The sequence below is a fragment of the Pristiophorus japonicus genome, chromosome 8, assembly GCF_044704955.1.
Source record: "Pristiophorus japonicus isolate sPriJap1 chromosome 8, sPriJap1.hap1, whole genome shotgun sequence".
In the NCBI taxonomy this organism is placed as follows: Eukaryota; Metazoa; Chordata; class Chondrichthyes; family Pristiophoridae; genus Pristiophorus; species Pristiophorus japonicus.
Window position 1 is genome coordinate 47,423,925 of NC_091984.1, and position 20,482 is coordinate 47,444,406.

Genomic DNA, 20,482 nt, shown 5'->3' on the forward strand with positions numbered 1-20,482 from the left:
TTACTGTCTAGGGTCACACAAGAATAAAGGCTATCTGGGATCTAGATATGGGTGAGTGCAGCTGCTCAAGAAATTATATCTAGCTTGGGCCATTGCCTTTGGGAGAATGGGGAGAAAGTTGAAGTCATATTTTCAGATTTGGTTTGAAACATAGAAACATAGAAACATAGAAACATAGAAAATAGGTGCAGGAGCAGGCTATTCGGCCCTTCGAGCCTGCACCACCATTCAATAAGATCATGGCTGATCATTCCTTCAGTACCCCGTTCCTGCTTTCTCTCCATACCCCTGATCCCTTTAGCTGCAAGGGCCATATCTAACTCCCTCTTGAATATATCTAACGAACTGGCCTCAACTACTCTCTGCGGTAGGGAATTCCATAGGTTAACAACTCTCTGAGTGAAGAAGTTCCTCCTCATCTCAGTCCTAAATGGCTTACCCCTTATCCTAAGACTATGTCCCCTGGTTCTGGACTTCCCCAACAGTGGGAGCATTCTTCCTGCATCTAACCTGTCCAGTCCCGTCAGAATTTTATATGTTTCTATGAGATCCCCTCTCATCCTTCTAAACTCCAGTGAATAAAGACCCAGTCGATCCAGTCTCTCCTCATATGACAGTCCTGCCATCCCAGGAATCAGTCTGGTGAACCTCTGCTGCACTCCCTCAATAGCAAGAACGTCCTTCCTCAGATTAGGAGACCAAAACTGAACACAATATTCCAGGTGGGGCCTCACCAAGGCCCTGTACAACTGCAGTAAGACTTCCCTGCTCCTATACTAAAATCCCCTCGCTATGAAGGCTTCCTTCACCGCCTGCTGTACCTGCATGCCAATCTTCAATGACTGATACCTATTTTAATTGAATGAATAGCAATGATTCGAGGTTTACAGTGTCACTCAGGATCTGAAGCTTGCCTAAATTTAATAGACCATTACGAGTGACAGTGTCACGAATAGAAAAACACCGCCACAAGTGCCCCCTCAGCTGAGGAGGCACAACAAATCTAATTTAAACATATGGTCTAATTCACTAAAATAAACTTACAGTGCTAACTCATAAAATTATCTGTGTTAATTCATCATTCTGCGGTGCCCACCAGTTGCAGAAAGCAAGTACTGACATCGCATTTTCCCTCTCCAGGGCCAACTGGGCAGAGACAAGCAAATTTGGTTTGTGACTTTTATTGTGCCATCAATCCTTCCAAGGGAGGCGTGATGGCACTGTGTAATGCGATGCATTGCGATGCACGTTAAAATAAATGAAATAGATTTTGTTGATGTCAGTACACTGCAATGCCAATCGCTGCCCCTTAATGATGTTGATCAACCATGGTTTTGCCATAAAAAGGGGGAAAGCACATACACAGTCCCTTAGGTTATGCAGTCGAGTATCCCACATCTGGGGGGCATTTCAGGACTAGACCTGCGCTGTCCCCGGCAGGAAGATCTTTGATAGCCTTGCGTTACTCAGGGATACGATCGCCTACGTGCGGGACAGTGGGTGACACCTGCTTAATCAGCTTGGACCAGGAGAAGGCCTTTGACAGGATATCGCACACGTACCTGATGGACGTGCTCTCCAAGATGGGGTTTGGGGAGGGTATCCGAAATTGGATCCAACTGCTCTACACAGACATCAGTAGCACAGTTCTAATCAACGGGTGGGAAATTGAAAGCTTTCCGATCAGATCTGGAGTCAGGCAAGGCTGTCCCCTCTCCTCTGTCTTGTTTGTGTGCTGTATCGAACCCTTTGCCGAGTCCATCAGGAAGGATGCGAGCATTAGAGGGGTCACGATTCCAGGCAGCGGAGGTGCTCAGGTCAACTGTACATTGACGACGTCACCGTCTTTTGCTCGGATCCGCAGTCGGTCTGCAGATTGCTCACAATCTGCGACCAGTTTGAACTGGCCTCGGGAACGAAGGTCAATCGCAGCAAAAGCGAGGCCATGTTCTTTGGCAACTGGGCCGACCGATCCTTTATTCCCTTCACCGTTAAGCCAGATTACCTGAAGGTGTTGGGAATATGGTTCGGAGCGGACAGGGCGTGCGCCAAAAACTGGGAAGAGTGTACTGCCAAAGTGAAACAAAAACTGGGATGGTGGAAGCTGCGCTCCCTCTCCATTGCAGGAAAGAACCTGGTCATCAGGAGTGAGGTGCTCTCGGTGTTGTTGTACGTGACACAGGTCTGGCCCATCTCTCGCTCCTCTGCTACGGCAGTCACCCGGGCCGTCTTCCACTTTGTCTGGAGGTCCAAAATGGACCGTGTCCACAGAGACAAGATGTACAAATCCTTGACAGTGGAGGAAAGGATGTCCCGAACGTGGCCCTCATCCTGATGGCCACCTTTGTGTGCGGCTGCATCAAGCTGTGCACCGACTCCGGGTACGCAAACACCAAGTGTCACTACGTGCTGAGGTTCTACCTGACCCCCGTGTTGCGAAGGATGGGCCTGGCCACGCTGCTGCGAAATGCCCCCACCAGTTGCACCATGCCTATCCGCCTGTCCTTTGATGAAAAGCTTTTCAGAAAAAAAACCTTTGACCACAAGGCCATAGAGCAGTGGTCGGCACGTAAGGTCCTGGACGCCCTACGAAAGAAGGAAAGGGTGGACCCTGTCGGATGGTTCCCCGAGCAGACTGTCGAACTCGTTTGGCAGAACGTCTCATCGCCAGAGCTTTCACACAAGCACCAAGGCGTAGCTTGAGGAGGGCCCGACCCGTCAGATCCTTCATCCACAGCCGGGGTTTCAGAGACACGGCACTCTGCCCCCGAGTTGGCTGTGGTGCGAACGAGACTGTCATCCATCTCCTTTGGGATTGCCCCTTTGCAAGGCAGGTCTGGATGGAGATGCAGTGGTTGCTGTCGAGGTTCATCCCAAGTAGCTCCGTAATACAGGGCTCTGTGCTCTACGGGCTGTTCCCAGGGACACACACCAAGACAGACATCATCTGCTGCTGGAGGGCCATCAACTCGGTGAAAGACGCACTTTGGTCTTGCCGAAACTTGCTGGTCTTCCAGAGCAAGGAGATGTCCACGTCTGCATGTTACAGACGGGCGAAATCCAAGATCCAGGAGTATATGCTGAGGGACGCAATAAAAATTGGTGCAGTCGCCGCAAAGGCATGGTGGGGAAGAGCCACAGTTTAAAGCCCTTCTGCCACGATAAACCCAGGGGCTGGAATCAGTATAAAACTCCCCTTGGGCTGTACTTGTAAACTTTCTGTATACATAGAGCACCGTGATCTGAAAAAACCTATGTACTGCCATGTATAATGCAAGTTCTGTTTAGTAATGTATGTTGCAAAGAAATGTAACTGTACCCTCACCCATTCCGTGTACCGTATAGTGCCACTAGTAAATTAATTTGATGACTGTATTACAATGTATCCTGGATTGTACTGAAATGTACCTCGAAATGTAAAGCAAGCAAATGAATTGAACGGAACTGCCGTCAGCATCCAAATGTATTGCATGGAATTGCTGACCGCATCCAAATGTACTGAACTGTCTTCCAATGTATTGTGCAAATTTTTATATGAATAAAGTATATTTTGAAATAAAAAGATTTCAGGCTTCAGCAGACCCCAAGTGGGAAAACCACCTCCTTGATCATGGTCTCTTCACCATGGCAAGTGCAGCAATAAAAGTAAGAAAAAATGTGGCAAAGCATATTCTTGACAAAAGAGTTTAACCAGTGTTTTTTCTCTCACATTGTTTTAACTTTGCTTTCCTCAAATTAATGCATTTGTTTCCCTCTTTTTACATGTTTTCCTTTATGCATGTTGTTTGTTCTGTTTTCTTTTCTATTTCCTCCTCTTGTTTTCTTTTTCCTCTAACCTTTTCAACACCCCCCGGTTATCTCATTTCCACCTCCTCTTTTGTCTTCCCTCCATTTCTGTCTGTCCCTGCCTGCTGCTGAAGACCTTCCTTGGCTGTGTGCGGGTGTGCCGCCCTCCTCCTCCTGCCGGGCTCGGAGACATGTCCCACCCTCCTCACTCCGCCTGTCTGCGGGGAAGCCTCGCCTCCTTCGCCGCCGACATGAGGAAAATGATCAACGCGCCGGAGTTGAGGTGAGAGCGGCCGCGGAAAGCAGGAAACGCCGGGGTTTGGAAGAGGATCGTAGGCCTCGGACTGACCCACTTAACCCCAGCACCCCCTCCCACTAACGCCTGTAAATAATCATCAATTTCTGGACTCGAAGTAATAATCTTGGGTGATCTGTTTTTTAAGTTACCATGAAAAGGCTCCACTTCAATAAGAATCAATTAAAGGGCAAGTTTATCTATCTCCATAATAATTCAGTGCCACTTCAGATGCACTTTAAAAAGCAATTCAGATAATAACTATAATAAAAACAGAAAATGCTGGAAATCTCAGCGGATCAGGCAGCATCTGTGGGCTGCAACTATAATAAACTGCTTCAAAATTAAGAATATTCTTTAAATATATGCCTCATTACTACACTTCAAAAGTACTTCATTGGCTGTGATGTGAATTGGGACATCCTGGAGTTGTGGAAGGCACTGTATAAATGCTGATTCTTCTAATTTTGTGACATTTAGCTGACACTTTTTGACTAAGCCTGTGAGAGACTTGTTAATGGGATGAAGCAGCTCCAGTTCTTGCAACAACCTTCCTTCCAAACTTTTTTGGTAGCATTACAAAGGTTGCCACCATCCGTTTTTTGAGTATGGGAATTTAAAAAATGAAAGAAGAAGTCATTGAGGGGTTCACATGATGTAATAAACCAGAAGACCCAAACTAAAGCCGTTTATAACTTATGTGAAATACTCCCTGAAATTGCAGCCTTGAAATCACTTCTATGCAGAATGATTAGGGGTGTGTTTTTGCCAAAATGAGACATCCTGCTAATTTCTGCAATTGCTTTGATTTGCTGCTTGAGTACTACGGTTTTGCATTTTTTTTAAATCCCAGAGGAAGCTTTGTGCAGATTGGAACAGTACCTCAACAAATCACATGCCCTAACTTTTTTTTAAATAAGATAATAGCTGTCAAGTCCACGTTGCTGATGCATGATGATGCCACATTGAATGATTAATGGTTGTGATGTAACCACTGCAGGATTTTCAAGGGAACAACAGGAAAATAATACACAGTGCACATTATAATATATCATCATCATAGGCGGTCCCTCGAAAAGAGGATGACTTGCTTCCACGCCAAAAAGGGATGAGTTCACAGGTGTTTCAATGAAGGAACAATTTTTTCCAGGTCCCGAACTAAATTCTACATTATAATACACACAATATATTGCAGCACTATAAAACATTCAGGCATTCCAATAATGTAGTTCACGAGCAAAGTATGAATGCCATAAGAATCGTGATACTGTTGTAGTCAGGGATACTCACAATTAGCTTCATTTTCTTTAAAATGTCATATGTACTTTTCTATGCCAGTACTTCTATTTTTTCTTCTCCTTGAAATCTCCCTCTATCTAGAGTGGTTGAAGGCTTGTTTCCAGGACTCTGCCAATTCTAGAAAAATGAAATAATTTACATTTATAAAGTGACTTTTGAGATCACCATCATCATCATAGGCAGTCCCTCGAAGTGAGGATGACGTGCTTCTATGCCAAAGAGGGATGAGTTCACAGGTGTTTCAATGAAGGACCTAATATTCCAGATCCCCGAACTACCTCTTGAAGGGTGGAAGATGCCTGTGCTTGGATTTTTTTAATGTGGGGTGACCGTTGAACACCAGCCACCACACGGGCTTGACAGAGCTAGGTCTTGGTCCAGTGGCAAGGATTACCCAAGACCAACTGGAGATCACAAGACGCCCCAAAGCATTTCACAAAGTGAAGTACTTTTGAGGTCCTGTCACTTTGTAATGGGGAGAAATGCTGCCTTGTAATTGGCTGCCACGTGTTCTGTGCACGGCTGACAAATTGACTGACCTTCCAATGACAATTTCAAATAGTAGCATGGTGGAGATTGGCAACTCACTGTATGGAGCATTGTTGGTGCAAATTCAGTGGTGTATTACTCTGGTGCTGCAAAATGTTAACTGTGATGTAGCCCCATAAATCTTGCATTTTGATTTCTAAGCTTTCCCATTTAAAGATAGTTATAGAATCAACTGCCAGGAAGGGAAGACTTTACTGAAAAATGATACATGTGTTTTCCTGGCTCATAATACCTTTTAATGTATTGCAGTCTAATAATAGCCCAGAACTAAATGACACGGACACAACATTTGGCAAGCATCAAATGAGACTGGAAATTAGAATTTCCATGAGGTACATCTGTGAAATAGTTTTCTATCAAAAGCAGGTTTATGTTTAATTACCTTTAAAAAGAATTTGCATTAACAGCTGATTAAGACGTGACTGAAGGATATAGGGATAGGTATAGATATAGATGATCAGATACTCTACGATTATGGTGGTTCCAGTCTGGACTGCATGGGAAAGACATCTGTGCAGTGCATCAAGTAGGGTTTGAATAGTGCAGCTTGTAATGATATCATAGAGTTTTAAATTGATTGCTGGCAGTGATTGGAGGAGGGGGAATGTTTTTTTATAGCATGTGATTATTAGCTGTCACCATGAAATTGAATACATTATTGAGTGCCCTTCAGAGTAGAGATTGCATATTTCTTCTGGAAGGAAAAGGCTTGATGCCTGAATCACCTTTACTCATTTGACAATTATTTTCTGACCCTAGCATTTCCTGGTTGTTAACTGCAAAATGTTGCTTAATAAGTTTCCAGTAATGTTGCTAATCATTTAGTGTGATACTAGCATCAATAACAACTAGTATTTACATAGAGCTCCACAGGAAGATACCTGGATACAGTTCACAGTAAGGAGGAAAGCCATTTGGTGGACATGAGAAAGATGAGGGAAATGGAGAGACTAGGATGGAGGCAAATTGAAGAGGAGGGGTTTGGGAAGATTTTTGAAAGCAGGGAGCGAGGCAAGGTGATTGGAACTAGATAGTTAATTGGAGAAGGAGAGCAAAGGATGTGAGGGTAAGGATAGGAACAGTCAGGTATTAGAGGAGTGGGGGTGAATGCAAGAACATAAATCAGGGGCAGATGACTAAAGTAGTCTGGGGGATGACCATGCAGAACTTAAAAACAAAGGAGAAAGAGTTTAAAATTGATATGTTGGGGTGATGGGAGCTTGGAGAGAGTGGGAGTGTTGGAAATGTGGCGTGTAATGTGGGCGAGGATACCTATGGCAGGGTTTTTGGACGTTTTGAAGATCATGAAGGGTTGGTGCAGGAAGGCCAGCTAATTGGGTATTGGAGAAGTTCAGCTTTGTAGTGATGAAGGCAATGACTAGGATTTTGGTGGCAGAAAATAAGAAATAGGAGCGGAAGCAGGCAGTGCTGCAGAAGTGGATAAAAGGGATTTTGTTAATAAAATGGGTGTAGTGGGGTGGGGGCGGAAGCGGAAGCTAAACTCTGGATGTGCAGGACAATAAGCTTCTACACTTTCTAACAACTTGAAATGACAGCCCCAGATATATTGTCAGTCAATATTTGTAATGTCTATGTCATCCAAAATTGGTTCAGAATTCTATTGGCCTCCAGACTTCACTTCTGAATTTGCACGAAATACTGGCTCAATTTTCCCCAGTGGTTTGCGCCGTTTTTTTGGAGCAGGCTGCTTTTTCTGGCCTAACTTAAAAATCCGCAGTTTCCCCAATCAATTTTCACCAGTGTAACTCATTTAGTTACGTTTTTTTTAGGTAAGTTTTTTTTTCATCCAGCCACCTACACCAATTCTGGCCATTTAGTGAATATAGAAACATAGAAAATAGGTGCAGGAGTAGGCCATTCGGCCCTTCGAGCCTGCACCAGCATTCAATATGATCATGGCTGATCATGCAACTTCAGTATCCCATTCCTGCTTTCTCTCCATACCCCTTGATCCCTTTAGCCGTAAGGGCCACATCTAACTCCCTTTTGAATATATCTAACGAACTTGCCTCAAAAACTTTCTGTGGTAGAGAATTCCACAGGTTCACAATTCTCTGAGTGAAGAAGTTTCTCCTCATCTCAGTCCTAAATGGCTTAGCCCTTATCCTTAGACTGTGACTCCTGGTTCTGGACTTCCCCAGCATCGGGAACATTCTTCCTGCCTCTAACCTGTCCAATCCCGTCAGAATTTTATATGTTTCTATGAAATCCCTTCTCATTCTTCTAAATTCCAGTGAATATAAATCTAATCGATCCAGTCTTTTTTCACATGTCAGTCCTGCCATCCCGGGAATCAGTCTGGTGACCCTTCACTGCACTCCCTCAATAGCAAGAATGTCTTTCCTCAGATTAGGAGATCAAAACTGTACACAATATTCAAGGTGTGGCCTCACCCAGGCCCTGTACAACTGCAGTAAAACCTCCCTGCTCCTATACTCAAATTCTCCCGCTATGAAGGCCAACATGCCATTTGCCGCCTTCACCGCCTGCTGTACCTACATGCCAACTTTCAATGACTGAGGCACCATGACACCCAGGTCTTGTTGCACCTCCCCTTTTCCTAATCTGTCACCATTCAGATAATATTCTGCCTTCCTGTTTTTGCCATCAAAGTGGATAACCTTACATTTATCTACATTATACTCCATCTGCCATGCATTTGCCCACTCACCTAAACTGTCCAAGTCATCCTGCAGCCTCTTAGCATCCGCCTCACAGCTCACACTGCCACCCAGCTTAGTGTCATTTGCAAAAATGGAGATATTACATTCAATTCCTTCGTCTAAATCATTAATGTATATTGTAAATAGCTGGGGTCCCAGCACTGAACCTTGCGGTACCCCACTAGTCACTGCCTGCCATTCAGAAAAGGACCCATTTATTCCTACTCTTTTCTTCCTATCTGCCAACCAGTTCTCTATCCACATCAATACATTACCCCCAATACCATGTGCTTTAATTTTGCATGCTAATGTCTTGTGTGGGACCTTGTCAAAAGCCTTTTGAAAGTCCAAATATACCACATCCACTGGTTCTACCTTGTCCACTCTACTAGTTACATACTCAAAAAAATTCTAGAAGATTTGTCAAGCATGATTTCACTTTCATAAATTCATGCTGACTTGGACCGATCCTGTCACTGCTTTCCAAATGCGCTGCTATTACATCTTTAATAATTGATTCCAACATTTTCCCCACTACCGATGTCAGGCTAACTGCTTTTTCCCTGTTTTTTCTCTCCCTCCTTTTCCTGATCCAGAGTCTATAGAATGTTGGAAAATGACCACAATCCATCCTCTATTTCTAGGGCCACTTCCTTAAGTACTCTGGGAGGCAGACTGTCAGGACCTGGGGATTTATCGGCCTTCAATCCCATCAATTTCCCTAACACAATTTCATAGAAACATAGAAAATAGGTGCAGGAGTGGGCCATTCGGCCCTTCGAGCCTGCACCGCCATTCAAAGAGTTCATGGCTGAACATGCAACTTCAGTACCCCATTCCTGTTTTCTCGCCATACCCCTTGATCCCCCTAATAGTAAGGACTACATCTAACTCCTTTTTGAATATAGTTAGTGAATTGGCCTCAACAACTTTCTGTGGTAGAGAATTCCACAGGTTCACCACTCTCTGGGTGAAGAAGTTTCTCCTCATCTCGGTCCTAAATGGCTTACCCCTTATCCTTAGACTGTGACCCCTGGTCTGGACTTCCTCAACATTGGGAACATTCTTCCTGTATCTAACCTATCTAAACCCATCAGAATTTTAAACGTTTCTATGAGATCCCCTCTCATTCTTCTGAACTCCAGTGAATTCCTGAATAATAAGGATTTCCTTCGGTTCCTCCTTCTCGCTAGACCCTTGGTCCCCTAGTATTTCCGGAAGGTTTTTTGTGTCTTCCTTAGTGAAGACAGAACCAAAGTATTTGTTTATTTGGTCTGCCATTTCTTTATTCCCCATTATAAATTCACCTGATTCTGACTGCAGGGGACCTACATTTGTCTTCACTAATCTTTTTTTCTTCACATATATATAGAAGCTTTTGCAGTCAGTTTTTATGTTCCCTGCAAGCTTACTATCATACTCTATTTTCCCTCTCCTAGTTAAACCCTTTGTGCACCTTTGCTGGATTCTAAATTTCTCCCAGTCCTCAGGCCAATTTATATGCCTTTCCTTGGATTTAACACTATCCTTAATTTCCCTTGTTAGCCACGGTTGAGCCACCTTCCCCCTTTTATTTTTATGCCAGACAGGGATGTACAATTGTTGAAGTTCATCCATGTGATCTTTAAATGTTTGCCATTGCCTATCCACCATCAACCCTTTAAGTATAATTTGCCAGTCTATCCTAGCCAATTCACGTCTCATATCATCGAAGTTACCTTTCTTTAAGTTCAGGACCCTAGTCTCTGAATTAACTATGTGACTCTCCATCTTAATGAAGAATTCTACCATATTAACAAGATTGCTAATTAATCCTCTCTCATTACACAACAGCCAGTCTAGGATGGCCAGCTCTCTAGTTGGTTCCTCGACATACTGGTCTAGAAAACCATCCCTTATGCACTCCAGGAAATCCTCTTCCAACGAATTGCTATCAGTTTAGTTAGCCCAATGTGTATATAGATTAATGTCGCCCATGATAACTGCTGTGCCTTTATTGCACGCATCCCTAATTTCCTGTTTGATGCCATCCCCAACCTCACTACTACTGTTTGGTGGTCTGTACACAACTCCCACAAGTGTTTTCTGTCCTTTGGTGTTTCGCAACTCTACCCATGCAGATTCCACATCATTCAAGCTAATGTCCTTCCTTGCTATTATGTTAATCTCCTCTTTAACCAGTAACGCTACCCCACCTCCTTTTCCTTTCTGTTTATCCTTCTGGCCAGCTGATAGTTACTCCATTTCTGCTTAGGCCACCGAATGTGGCCTATCGAGAAAACCCTTGCGGAGAGTTAAAGAAATTGGTGCAGGTAAGTAAATTGGAGGCCATTCGGCCTGGGCTATGGGCGGGAAGCGGAACGGACCTGGACCGGCACTCATTGAGGACCGGAGAGGCTCGGCGGGGGAGGGAGTGCACTGACCGGCACCCACTCGGGGGCCACAGACCGAGAAGGCATGCACTGGGGACCGGAGAAGCTCGGCGGGGGAAGGAGCAAACTGACCGGCACTCACTTGGGGCCACAGCGGACTGGGACCGGCACTCGGGGGCCACAGCGGACCGGGAAAGCACGCACTCGGGGGTCCGTCACAGCGGACCAGGAAGGCACCTCACTCGGAGACCGGAGAGGTTCGGCGGGGGAGGGATCGCACTGACCGGACCTCACTCGGGGCCACAGCGGACCAGGAAGGCACCTCACTCAGGCCGATTGCCAATTCGGAGCTCTACTGCGTATGCGCGGCCATTTCAGCGACGTCAAGAATGTGAGTTTTTTTTCCTGCGCATGCGCAGAAGGCCCGGCTGCGCTTTTCGGCGCAGACAGCAGACTCCACCCCCCGAGGCGACTGGCCACACGGCGCGCATGCGGATTACAATACAAACATTGGGGAAACTTTGGACATATTTTTCTGGCGCATTTCTGGACCTAAATAAGCGGCGCAACTCTGGCAATACACCAGAAAACGAGCCCTATGTCTGGTGATTTTCTCATCGTCGTAAGCAAACCGCTCTTGCAACATTTACACTCTTCATCCCTCGGATTAAAGGCAGCTGATGTGTTGCTGGGAACCACATTTGGCATAACTAGCCACGTTCTCTAATAGGAATTTATCTTTGCTTTTAATGATCTCTGTTCCATATGGCCCAACCTCAGACTGTCAGTAGCCAGAAGAATCTTGGAATCAACCCAAACTGACATCACCGCTAAAAGTTTTGTGGCAGCCCAGAAGCATTAGTTGGACTTTGTTCCACTTTGTGCTGCATGTCCAAGCCTTTCCATACCTGGCCATGGTGCAATGCAGCATCTAAAAGGCATTCAAAATGAGCTGCTGGAGTTCAACAACAACAACTTGCATTTATATATAACCTTTAACATAGAGCCTCCTAAGCCACTTCACAGGGGCATGATCAGACAAAAATTGACACTGACCCAAAGGCGGAGACATTAGGAGTGGTGACGAAAAGCTTGGTTAAAGAGATTTTATGCTTTCTGTGTTGTTATTTGCATCATAGTGACGAAAGGCAATGTTATTTGTTCCATTTCAATCTTCACCAAGATCACTGCCAACCAGCAGAGCTGTGGGATGAATGGAAGGTTTGTTAGGAGCAGAGATGCATGCTGAAATGTCACTGAGCCTGGGAAATGCATGGCAATAGCTGGCTAGCGGGGTAGGGCAGCTGAGCTGCTGCATTGTCAGACTATAGCTTTTTAAATCCATTTTATGGTTAGCTGTCAGCTAGAGTGACAGGAGGGTTTAGTATTGAACACAGTGCCCTTGAGTTAGGGAGGGAAAAAAAAACCTCCACTCCTGAAGACTATTTGTTAAACCCTGCTGATAGTACTTCAACTTACACTTTACACGAGGCCAGGATTGGGCTTGCTCGTGATACTTTCCACAGTCGAATAGTCTTTTTGGGAAGGCTCGCATGTGAAGAATGAGTACTTCCGCATCATATAGTAACTGATGGCAGTGGAACTATATCCCAACAGTGAATTATCACCATCAGGAGAGTAGGAGAAGGGAGAAAATCATTGTTACTGTTGCATGCCAAGAATTGTAGTCCTTTTATGGTTCTTTTCTGCAAAATTGCTTCTATAAACTTAGCAATATAAAGCATAGTAACCATGATCTAGCACAGTCCTTTGAGGCACTCTGATCTATGTAGCAATTGAGACTTTTAAAGTACCAATTATGGTATTGTGCCAATCGTACGGATTTTCCATTTGTTCTGCGGGATAAGCATCCAAAAGGTTTTAATATTTGTGTGAGCGTTGTTACTAATTTGTATTTTTTTTGTGTGTTTTTTTTTAACCAGCGATGTAAAATTCATTGTGGGAGAGGAGAGGAAAGTGGTGTATGCCCACCGCTGCATCTTAGCGTATCGCTGCGAGGCGTTTAGCACCATGTTCGCCAAGCAACTTCTGTCATGTGATGCAAAGGAAGCTGACATTCCATTTGTTCTTTCAGATGTGCAGCCAGACGTCTTCCTGGCTGTGGTTGAGTTTCTCTACACAAACTGTGTGATACTGAGCAGCAAAATAGTGAGTACATGACTTTCTGGGGTAGATGGATAGATTTTTAACCGGGGCGGTTGACCAACTGAGCGAACTGGCTGCCTGCCGTTGCAGTTATGAGAAGGCTTGTGTAGAGCGTTGTAGACTATGTTGCTGGATGGAGCAAAGCTCTGGGCTTTTGGAAGTTGTGAGGTCTGTCAGTGTCACGATGATGCTAGTGGTTCCTTTACGGATTTCATTTAATGCTGAGATTTAATTCTAAATACTTTTATTTTTAACTGAAAATTAAATCTTTGTCTCAAAGAGAGGGATTGCCAGTCGCAGAAATAGTGCCATTAATAACAGTTGGATAGTCCCTCCATAGACTGGGAGAGGTAGACTGCTTTCCGCTTGGCCACCAATTTAGCAAGAGGAGTTGCGTTCTCTGTCTTTGTAACTGTGCTGAAGAGCTTATTGCAGTGATCAAGTCCCATGTTGCATTGGAATCATTATCTTTAATCACTTGCTGAGTCTCCACTTTATACTACATTGGAATCTTTATCGCAGGTTACTCTGGGAGCTACATATAACAGTGAAATCATTAGCTCAGAGCATTTGGTTTGCCACATACTAAACAAAATCTTCAGATTTGTTTATTCAGTAGTCCTTGTACTGTGATAGAATTTGAATCCCCATTCATCAATTGAAAACGAAACTGTTCTTATTGATTGGGGTGGGTGAACAGATAATATTCAAAACTAGACATGTTGCAACATTGATTTGCTGCAGATCTGTCACTAGATGCTTGTAGGATTCACAAACTATACTGGAGGAGAGCCTAAAGTTTGCGAAACCAAGAAATGTCTTGCAAATGAAAAATTATAGCTTCAAAACTTATTTTTTTTGCCTAACTGTAAATAAACTTTCTGCTAACCATAATATTATTCCTTGCCAGACATTTCTCAGTTGAATTTGAGAACAAAATGTCTGACCACACAAAGCATAGACTGAGAAATCTGAAATTCCTTACATATAAGGCATTTTCAGTAGAAAGAGGAGGCTTATCTGTTATCAATCTGAGCAGATTGTGTCCCAGAGGTCGAAGGTCAGTATGCAGACCCACTGCACTACCCATTCTCTTGGGAGTGATTTGTATCTATTGAATTTTATTTTATTCATTTACTCCCGCTCTTCTGAAGATGCTGATTTATGCTGAGGTATGGTTTTATGAGCGCCATCATCCTCTGGAACTTTGTTTATGTAGCCATTCTTCATTTGTGAATTTAGACATTGACTGAGGCTCTTTGACTAGGGGGATCACAGTCAAACCCAAAACCATCCTCACCCAGTATCTATTCCAGTGGACTTTAAAGCGGGGAGAGGCAAGCGGGATAAAGAATAGCAATCAGGAGTGGCATTTTATTCACTTCCCTTGACTAAGTGGCTAACTTTGCAGAGATCAGGAATTGAATCTGAGACCTTCTGATTTACATGGCTCAACTACATGCTTACTTTACCAACTGAGTCACCTGGGGAGCTAGAAATAAATATTCTTAACATTACCTTTTGAAATCTTAGCAAGTACCTGTATAATGAGAAAATGAGCATGTTACTGAGTCTGCTGTACAAACGGCTGGAGTTATCAATGCTCTTAACTTGATGTAAAAAGTAAACACAGAGATGGAAGATGAAGGCATGGTATTCCAATAAGCAACAAATTTGCATGAGATCATGGAAAGAGAAGGATATTAAACTCTTGGGGTGATGTAAAATGGAGGGACTGGGAGCCACATCAGACCAATTCAGTGAGAGTTACACAGGTCCACATTTTGCACTGCTGTAAGAAGTCCTAATAGCAAAAATTCTGTCCACTTGTTTTGAATTTTTTCCCTCCTCTTTAGATTCCACAACCCTGTGTCATATACTGTTCCTCAGCTGACTGGGCTAGAACGCAATGGCTTCCAGTCCTCTGTTTAAGCTATTTCTTAGGCAGTTGCAAAGAGTTGCTCGGGTGTAATGACTTTTTCTTTTCAATATTTTTCCCCTCCATCTTTGCAATATCACGAGAAAAAAGAATTCCATTGAATAGGGACCATTCCAAAAACATTATATCCAAGGGGAACAACTGTGTTTTCAATATATATTTTTTCAAAAGTTATTCTTTTCAGTCTCAGTTGAGTATCTTCTACACTTTAGCAAAGGGACTTAATAAAAATAACAAAAAGCCCATGACTGGTCTGCAACACACAGCTGATGCCGTTCTTGCCAATGATGTGGAGTGAATATCCTCCAAGCGAATCCCTTTTGTGACTTCATTATACGGTGGAGCACAAAATCCCATATGGAGACTGCTTGCAACTTGTTGAAAATGATTAACAGTGACATATGTACACATCATTCTTACTACAAGATTAAAGTACCCTGTATCCCTTTAATTAAATAGGTCGGCACTAATGCACGATAATGACGATCTCCACAAATTTGTTTGCTTCCACCTTCTGATAACTTTTTTCAATTCTTCAGGCTCTGGATGTACTCACGTCAGCAGTGGAATATGGGTTAGATGATCTTCAAAAGGTAAGACACCTGATAAATAATACCTGGATAATGAGATCAGAAGAGGGATGTAGCCTGTTGCAGTGGGTATGCAAAAATCTAAAATACATAGCTCAGTTCATCAACAACAACAACTTTTATTTATATAGTGCCTTTAATGTAGTAAAATGTCCCAAGGCACTTCGCAGTAATCTTATAAGATAAAACATTAAATTTGGCACTGAGCCACATAAGAAATTACAGCAGATGACCAAAAGCTGGGTCAAAGAGGTAGGTTTTAAGGAGCGTCTTAAAGGAGGAAAGAGAGGTAGTGAGGCGGAGAGGTTTAGGGAGGGAGTTCGAGAGCTTAGGGCCCAGGCAGCTGAAGGCACGTCCACCGGTGGTTGAGCAGTTATCATCAGGGATGCTCAAGAGTGCAGAATTTGAGAAGCGCAGACACACGTGGGGTTGTGGGGCTAAAAGAGATTACAGAGACAGAGAGGGGCGAGGCCATGGAGGGATTTGAAAATAAGGATGAGGCAGAGGATGAGGCAGAGGATCCAGCGAGAAGGAAAAACTGAAGGATATCCTTATTAGTCAGGAAATTGTGTTAGGGAAATTGATGGGATTGAAGGCCGATAAATCCCCAGGGCCTGATGGTCTGCATCCCAGAGTACTTAAGGAAGTGGCCCTAGAAATAGTGGATGCATTGGTGGTCATTTTCCAATAGTCAATCGACTCTGCATCAATTCCTATGGACTGGAGGATAGCTAAGGTACCCCCACTTTTTAAAAAAGGAGGGAGGGAGCAAACAGGGAATTATAGACCGGTTAGCCTGACATCGGTAAATGGGGAAAATGTTGGAATCAATTATTAAAGATGAAATAGCAGCACATTTGGAAAGCAGTGAGAGGATCAGTCCAAGTCAGCATAGATTTATGAAAGGGAAATCATGCTTGACAAATCTTCTAGAATGTTTTTGAGGATGTAACTAGTAAAGTGGACAAGGGAGAACCAGTGGATGTGGTGTATTTGGACTTTCAACAAGTTTTTGACAAGGTCCCACACAAGAGATTGTTGTGCAAAATTAAAGCACATAGCATTGGGGGTAATGTATTGACATGGATAGAGAACTGGTTGGAAGACAGGAAGCAGAGAGTCGAGATAAACGGGTCCTTTTCCGAATGGCAGGCAGTGGCTAGTGGGGTGCCGCAGGGCTCAGTGCTGGGACCCCAGCTATTTACAATATACATGAATGATTTAGACGAAGGAATTGAATGCAATATCTCCAAGTTTGCAGATGACACTAAGCCGGGTGGCAGTGTGAGCTGTGAGGAGGATGCTAAGAGGCTTCAGGGTGACTTGAACAGGTTGGTGAGTGGGCAAATGCATGGCAGATGCAGTATAATGTGGATAAATGTGAGGTTACCCACTTTGGTGGAAAAAACGTGAAGGCAGAATATTATCTGAATGGTGGCGGATTAGGAAAAGGGGAGGTGCAACAAGACCTGAGTGTCATGGTACATCAGTCACTGAAAGTTGGCATGCAGGTACAGCAGGCGGTGAAGAAGGCAAATGGCAATGTGGCCTTCATTGCTAGGGGATTTGAGTATAGAAGCAGGGAGGTCTTACTCCAGTTGTACAGGGCCTTGGTGAGGCCTCACCTGGAATATTGTGTTCAGTTTTGGTCTCCTAATCTGAGGAAGGACGTTCTTGTTATTGAGGGAGTGCAGCGAAGGTTCACCAGACTGATTCCCGGCATGGCAGGACTGACATGATGAGAGACTGGATTGACTGGGCCTGTATTCACTGGAGTTTAGAAGAATGAGAGGGGATCTCAAAGAAACCTAAAATTCTGACAGGACTGGACAGGTTAGATGCAGGAAGAATGTTCCAGAATGGGGAAGTCCAGAACCAGGGATCACAGTCTAAGGATAAAGGGTAAGCCATTTAGGACCGAGATGAGGAGAAACTTCTTCTCTCAGAGAGTTGTTAATCTGTGGAATTCTCTACCACAGAGAGTTGTTGATGCCAGTTCATTAGATATATTCAAGAGGGAATTAGAAATGGTCCTTACGGCTAAGGGGATCAAGGGGTATGGAGAGAAAGCAGGAAAGGGGTACTGAGGGAATGATCAACCATGATCTTATTGAAAGGTGGTGCAAGCTCGAAGAGCTGAATGGCCTACTCCTGCACCTATTTTCTATGCTTCTATGTTTAACTGGGAGCTCAACCGGTGGTTCAACAGATATCTTTAGGATGAGCAGTGATTCATAAAGTCTTACACAGTGTAACTTCCTAATTTCATAATATAGCCTATATTGTGATTCATCATTGCTTATGGAATTTGCACAGATAGCCTAGAAGAAACATAGAAACTAGGTGCAGGAGTAGGCCATTCGGCCCTTCGAGCCTGCACCACCATTCAATAAGATCATGGCTGATCATTCACCTCAGTACCCCTTTCCTGCTTTCTCTCCATACCTCTGTATCCCTTTAGCCATAAGGGCCATTTCTAACTCCCACTTGAATATATCTAACGAACTGGCATCAACAACTCTCTGTGGTAGAGAATTCCACAGATTAACAACTCTCTGAGTGAAGAAGTTTCTCCTCATCTCGGTCCTAAATGGCTTACCCTTTATCCTGAGACTGTGACCCCTGGTTAGAAACATAGAAAATAGGTGCAGGAGTAGGCCATTCGGCCCTTCGAGCCTGCACTGCCATTCAATGAGTTCATGGCTGAACATGCAACTTCAGTACCCAATTCCTGCTTTCTCGCCATACCTCTTGATCCCCCTAGTAGTAAGGACTACATCTAACTCCTTTTTGAATACATTTAGTGAATTGGCCTCAACAACTTTCTGTGGTAGAGAATTCCACAGGTTCACCACTCTCTGGGTGAAGAAGTTTCTTCTCATCTCGATCCTAAATGGCTTACCCCTTATCCTTAGACTGTGACCCCTGGTTCTGGACTTCCCTAACATTGGGAACATTCTTCCTGCATCTAACCTGTCTGAACCCATCAGAATTTTAAACGTTTCTATGAGGTCCCCTCTCATTCTTCTGAACTCCAGTGAATACAAGCCCAGTTGATCCAGTCTTTCTTGATAGGTCAGTCCCACCATCCCGGGAATCAGTCTGGTGAACCTTCGCTGCACTCCCTCAATAGCAAGAATGTCCTTCCTCAAGTTAGGAGACCAAAACTGTACACAATACTCCAGGTGTGGCCTCACCAAGGCCCTGTACAACTGTAGTAACACCTCCCTGCCCCTGTACTCAAAACTCCTTGCTATGAAGGCCAACATGCCATTTGCTTTCTTAACTGCCTGCTGTACCTGCATGCCAACCTTCAATGATTGATGTACCATGACACCCAGGTCTCGTTGCACCTCCCCTTTTCCTAATCTGTCACCATTCAGATAATAGTCTGTCTCTCTGCTTTTACCACCAAAGTGGTTAACCTCACATTTATCCACATTATACTTCATCTGCCATGCATTTGCCCACTCACGTAACCTATCCAAGTCGCTCTGCAGCCTCATAGCATCCTCCTCGCAGCTCACACTGCCACCCAACATAGTGTCATCCGCAAATTTGGAGATACTACATTTAATCCCCTCGTCTAAATCATTAATGTACAATGTAAACAGCTGGGGCCCCAGCACAGAACCTTGCGGTACCCCACTTGCCACTGCCTGCCATTCTGAAAAGTACCCATTTACTCCTACTCTTTGCTTCCTGTCTGACAACCAGTTCTCAATCCATGTCAGCACACTACCCCCAATCCCATGTGCTTTAACTTTGCACATTAATCTCTTGTGTGGGACTTTGTCGAAGGCCTTCTGAAAGTCTAAGTACACCACATCAACTGGTTCTCCCTTGTCCACTTTACTGGAAACATCCTCAAAAAATTCCAGAAGATTTGTCAAGCATGATTTCCCTTTCACAAATCCGTGCTGACTTGGACCTATCATGTCACCTCTTTCCAAATGCGCTGCTATGACATCCTTAATAATTGATTCCATCATTTTACCCACTACCGATGTCAGGCTGACCGGTCTATAATTCCCTGTTTTCTCTCTCCCTCCTTTTTTAAAAAATGGGGTTACATTGGCTACCCCCCACTCCATAGGAACTGGTCCAGAGTCTACGGAATGTTGGAAAATGACTGTGAATGCATCCGCTATTTCCAAGGCCACCTCCTTAAATACTCTGGGATGCAGTCCATCAGGCCCTGTGGATTTATCGGCCTTCAATCCCATCAATTTCCCCAACACAATTTCCCGACTAATAAGGATTTCCCTCAGTTCCTACTTCTTACTGGACCCTCTGACCCCTTTTATATCTGGAAGGTTGTTTGTGTCCTCCTTAGTGAATACCGAACCAAAGTACTTGTTCAATTGGTCTGCTATTTCTTTGTTCCCCGTTATGACTTCCTCTGATTCTGACTGCAGGGGACCTACGTTTGTCTTTACTAACCTTTTTATCTTTACATATCTATAGAAGCTTTTGCAGTCCGTCTTAATGTTCCCTGCACGCTTCCTCGCGTAATCTATTTTCCCTGCCCTAATCAAACCCTTTGTCCTCCTCTGCTGAGTTCTAAATTTGTCCCAGTCTCTGGGTTTGCTGCTATTTCTGGCCAATTTGTATCCCACTTCCTTGGTTTTAATACGATCCCTGATTTCCCTTGATAGCCACGGTTGAGCCACCTTCCCTTTTTTATTTTTATGCCAGACAGGGATGTACAATTGTTGTAGTTCATCCATGCAGTCTCTAAATGTCTGCTATTGCCCACGCACTGTCAACCCCTTAAGTATCATTCGCCAATCTATCCTAGC

At 44.0% G+C, this 20,482-nt stretch overlaps 2 protein-coding genes across 4 annotated transcripts in view; one reads left to right on the top strand and one right to left on the bottom strand.

The window, feature by feature from the left end:
- The window catches only part of LOC139268509 (dynein light chain Tctex-type 5), a 37,749-nt gene extending 32,031 nt beyond the window's left edge, over positions 1–5,718 (bottom strand). The window contains exons 1-2 of one of the 2 annotated variants that reach the window (XM_070886751.1): positions 5,659–5,718; positions 5,372–5,497 (exon numbers count right to left, since the gene is read on the bottom strand). The gene's annotated coding sequence lies outside the window, so the exon portion shown is untranslated. Of the gene's footprint in view, positions 1–5,371; positions 5,614–5,658 lie in introns of those variants that run through there. The other variant, XM_070886753.1, reaches the window with a different exon arrangement.
- The window catches only part of LOC139268508 (BTB/POZ domain-containing protein 19-like), a 219,879-nt gene continuing 203,289 nt past the window's right edge, over positions 3,893–20,482 (top strand). For both annotated transcript variants that reach the window (XR_011594043.1, XM_070886750.1), the window contains exons 1-3: positions 3,893–4,069; positions 12,929–13,154; positions 15,630–15,683. Coding sequence is in view for 1 of the 2 variants with exons in the window: in XM_070886750.1 (XP_070742851.1) it covers positions 3,978–4,069; positions 12,929–13,154; positions 15,630–15,683 (372 nt within the window). In the remaining variant the exon portion in view is untranslated. The remainder of the gene's footprint in view (positions 4,070–12,928; positions 13,155–15,629; positions 15,684–20,482) is intronic.